The sequence below is a fragment of the Emiliania huxleyi genome, assembly GCF_000372725.1.
Source record: "Emiliania huxleyi CCMP1516 unplaced genomic scaffold EMIHUscaffold_742, whole genome shotgun sequence".
NCBI classification, from domain to species: domain Eukaryota; phylum Haptophyta; order Isochrysidales; family Noelaerhabdaceae; genus Emiliania; species Emiliania huxleyi.
The window spans coordinates 1-3942 of NW_005196439.1; the positions used below are offsets into that span (position 1 = coordinate 1).

Sequence of the window (3942 nt, forward strand, 5' to 3'; positions counted from 1 at the left end):
GCTGATCTCGAGGCGGGCCTCGCCAGCGCGTAGGGAGATGGTCGCCCTCCCCCCGGGGGGGGTGGGGGTGTCTGATGTTTCTCTCTCGGGCGATTGGGTCGAGGAGAGGCGCGCGTGGGCGGCGCAGGTCTCATGCTTGGCCGCCCGCCCCCGCCCCGCCGCCGGCACGCCCCGCGGCCGCGCGTCTTTAGTCTTTTCCCTCTTGTACGCGGACGCTCGGTTGCTCACTCTGACTGAAGCAGTGCATGGACCGTTTCTTATGATAGTGTAAGAAACGCACAGCACTGCGCGAATGTACATGTGTAACTGCTCAAGCACATATGCCGTACGGTCAAATCGAGCTACTGCGGCGCACGACCTCCGGCGGCGGTCCGCGACAGAGCGAAGAGAAATGATGGCAGAGACGATCCGCCCCTCACTGAGTGGAGGCGGTGCGCGCGGTCAGGCACAGTCACACGCCACACACAGGGGGCACACTAGCGGTGAAGGCCGAGCTCGAGGTCGTGGCCTGCGACGAAGGAAGCGTCCCGGAAATCGCCGGTTTCCAAGTCGTCCAGGCCGTGTGCGAACTCTTCCCACGAGTCGAAGCGCGAGTGTGCCGCGATGAGCGGGGCGGTCGCGAAGGCGCAGCGCGGGCCTTCTGCCGAGTGAGCCCCCATCACTGCCAGCGGCGGCCGCGACGCGAGCGGCGGAGGAGGATGCGAAGAGGCGCGGCTGCCGCCGCGCTCGATGGCGCGCGATATGCGGCTGCTGGGCGAACCGGCGAGGCACGCGGTGGTGGACGAGGCGGCGGCGGTGGACGAGGCGAGGGCGGACGCTCCAGGCATGGCGATGAGAGCCGACAGCATCGTGGCTTCCGAATCTCGTCCCGCGAGCTCAAACCGATTTCACGCCCTCAATGCCGCGAGAGACTGCGAAAAGAGATAGGAAGAGGCAGACTCCCTAGGGTGGGCGACGGCTAGCGCATCACACCCCTCTCCTTAAAATCCCTGTGTGGCGGCGGCGTGCCGTTCTCCCATCCCTCCCTTGGGTTGTCTGTTTTCTTTCTTTCTTTTTTCAATGCCGCGCAGGCAGCCCCCCATTTGTTCTCGAGGTTTTCGAGGTGGATATCCTTTGGCCGCGTTGGGTAGCGAGGATTGGTGTGACGCGATCCACGCAGGCGTGTTTCTGACGGCCGACCGTCAGTGCACGGAGTTGCCCCTTCTCCGACTGCCCCGGCTAGTTCCCGAGGTCGTCGGGTGTGACCCCTTCTTTGTTTTTTAGCAGCGAAAAAAGAAAAATCTTCTCGGGCTCGATCCCTCGCGATTCCTCTCCAGGTTGCTGCTCCCTCGCCCTCCCGCCCTCCGTCTCTCGGCAGCCGCCGTTCGCCAGAGCCCACGCACGCACGCTGTCGGCCGCGCACCCTCCACGCGGGCCGCCTGGCTTGCCGAGCTCCTTGCTCCCAGCCGCGCCGTGTCCCGCTCCTCTCCAGCCTCGAGCCTCGAGCCTCCCACGCAGGCCACAATGCTCTACCGCCTCACGCTCGCCGCGCTCGTCGCCTCCGCCGGCGCCTTCAACGCGCCGATGACCCAGGTCCGCAGCAGCCAGATGCGCGTCGCGGCGACGCCGTGCATGGCGGTCGCGGCGGGCGACGTCGAGGACAAGGTCAAGGCGATCATCGCGGAGCAGCTGGGCGTGGAGGTGTGCGACGCACCGGCCGAGCGCCACCGCCGCGCCACCACATCCCCCGACGCGCGGCATGGCATGCGACGCACTCGCTCGTTGGCCTGTCTCAGACACACACACACACACACACACACACACCACACACACACGCACACGCACACGCACGCACACGCACACACACACACACACACACACACACACACACACACAGAGAGAGAGAGAGAGAGAGAGAGAGAGAGAGAGAGAGAGAGAGGGAGAGAGAGAGAGAGAGAGAGAGAGAGAGAGAGAGAGAGAGAGAGAGAGAGAGAGAGAGAGAGAGAGAGAGAGAGAGAGAGAGAGAGAGGGAGAAGTCAGCCTCACCCCCACCCCACCCCCACCCCCCTTCACCCCTCCCCCCACCCCAGGCCGGCGAGGTCACGCCGTCCTCCTCCTTCACCGAGGACCTCGGCACTAGACGCGGAAGACGGAGTCCTCTCTCCCTGCCAGCGATCGAGAGGAGACGCGTGCTCGGCTGTACTCGGCCGTATTCGCTGTAGTCGCCTCCCCCGCATTCCCGCGGTGCTCTGAAGACACTGCACACTCCCCGTCCTCCCGCCCTGAGGTATGCGTACTCAGCGCGTAGGACCTCGGTGCGGACAGCCTCGACGCCGTCGAGCTCATCATGGCGAGATTGCCCGAGATTACCCGAGAGTGCCCGAGATTGCCCGAGATTGCCCGAGATTGCCCGAGATTGCCCGAGATTGCCCGAGATTGCCCGAGCTTGCCCGAGATTGCCCGAGATTGCCCAGCTCCTCAGTCTCTAGCCGGCGCCCCATTCTTCCTCAGGCGATCGAGGAGGCGTTCGACATTGAGATTCCGGACGAGGAGGCGGAAAAGATGACCACGCCGGTTAGGTCTAGCCGGGAGCCCATAGCCGCTAGCCGAGAGGGTCAGAGGTAGCCGAAGCCGAGCGATCAGAGGTAGCGAGAGCCGAGACCTAGCCGAGAGCTGGCCGCGAGACCGGAGGCAACCGGGAGATCATCATGAGATCGGAGAAGGTGAGGTTCCCCCCCTCCCCCCCCCCCCCTGCTCAGCTCCCCTTCTCCCATGACCCGTCCCAAACCTGTCCTAACCCCGCCCCAAACCCGTCCCTGACACGCCCCTGACACGCCCCTGACACGCCCCTGACACGCCCCTGACACGCCCCCCTGCCTCCAGGCCGAGTGCGTCACCGCAATCCAGGCAAAGCTGTAGACGCACCGCCGCCGCCGTCCGTCTCGCGGGAAGGCGCTCGCGCCAGCGTGCAAATCGCCGGCCCGGGCGGCCCATGCCTGTCCATTGCACGCGTGAGCTCACACCTCGACTCTGGTGACACTGGTGTCGGCTCCGATGCGCGGGCCCGCGCCGCTCTCTGAATATTATCCCCCCCCGTTGAGCGTTGTCCGCGCGCCTTCGGCGCCCGCCGCGTGCAACCGTGTGTATCTTTGATTGAGGGTTTGGCTAAGTACACTATCCTTGTTTCACATGTGATCGAACTCCTCATCCGTACACCTCATACGGGGTGTGTGGACCCCCCGTGACTGCGTGATAGGCCGGTCGCTCCCCCGTCTTTGGGCCCTGTTGAGTCGTTTCGGAAGTTGAAGTTGGCGCATCACAAAGAACCCAAATCCAACCCTGCCAACCGAGCAAGCCCATGGGGGACGCGAGGTCTTGCTCCACCTTCTCGGCGCTCGCGTCGCCCAACCTGAGAGCCTCATCCGCCATGCCGGGGCACATCTTGACCGGAGCCGGTCACATGTCCATCGTGCCCAAGACGGGGCACGGTCGACTCGACCGCGGCCGATGGCACCGGCCCAACGGCCGACCAAGATTTTACGCCTCCGAACGCCGGGCCGGTGAGGTGGCGGGTCGGGCGACACGGAAAATCGGTGGCTGACAACGACTTTTTGAGGCCATCGGTTTGAGGTCTGCAGACATTTTCTGGATGATCTCGCATTTCCCGAGGCGTAATCGCAGATCCAGACGGCCCAGCAGGTGGGCGCTGCAGGCGAGCCGCCTCACATCCTTCGCCCCCCCCGTCGCTCACGCTGCCTCTGAAGCACCGGACCACCCCCCCCGCGCCCAGGCGGCCTAGCTGCCGCGGGCTCCACCCACGCGGGCCACCATCAGCGCCGCCCGACGGCTCAGAACCTCTCTCTTTAGGTCCCACAAAAGGCGGCGAGCGAGCGGCGAGGCAGATGAATCGAGCTCTGGACGCATGCCGCGAGAGCTGTGAGGGTCGCAGCTCGGGCCTCCATC

At 65.2% G+C, this 3942-nt stretch overlaps 1 protein-coding gene across 1 annotated transcript; it reads left to right on the plus strand.

Annotated features, from left to right (window-relative positions):
- Positions 1-1494: 1494 nt before the first annotated feature.
- On the plus strand, positions 1495-3158 carry EMIHUDRAFT_459987 (acyl carrier protein). Its single transcript, XM_005760667.1, has 5 exons — positions 1495-1680; positions 2070-2105; positions 2288-2329; positions 2491-2553; positions 2863-3158. Exons 1-5 carry the CDS (start codon positions 1504-1506, stop codon positions 2896-2898), a joined length of 354 nt encoding a protein of 117 aa, XP_005760724.1. The 5' UTR covers positions 1495-1503; the 3' UTR covers positions 2899-3158.
- The last annotated feature ends 784 nt before the right edge of the window (positions 3159-3942 follow it).

What these genes read in the sequence shown, in the direction of transcription:
- EMIHUDRAFT_459987 (XM_005760667.1), top strand. Translation starts at nt 1,504, where the DNA reads ATGCTCTACCGCCTCACGCTCGCCGCGCTCGTCGCCTCCGCCGGCGCC. An exon ending in CGGAGCAGCTGGGCGTGGAG is followed by an intron (nt 1,681 to 2,069) that starts GTGTGCGACGCA and finishes CCCCCACCCCAG; the next exon opens with GCCGGCGAGGTCACGCCGTC. An exon ending in CGGAAAAGATGACCACGCCG is followed by an intron (nt 2,554 to 2,862) that starts GTTAGGTCTAGC and finishes CCCTGCCTCCAG; the next exon opens with GCCGAGTGCGTCACCGCAAT.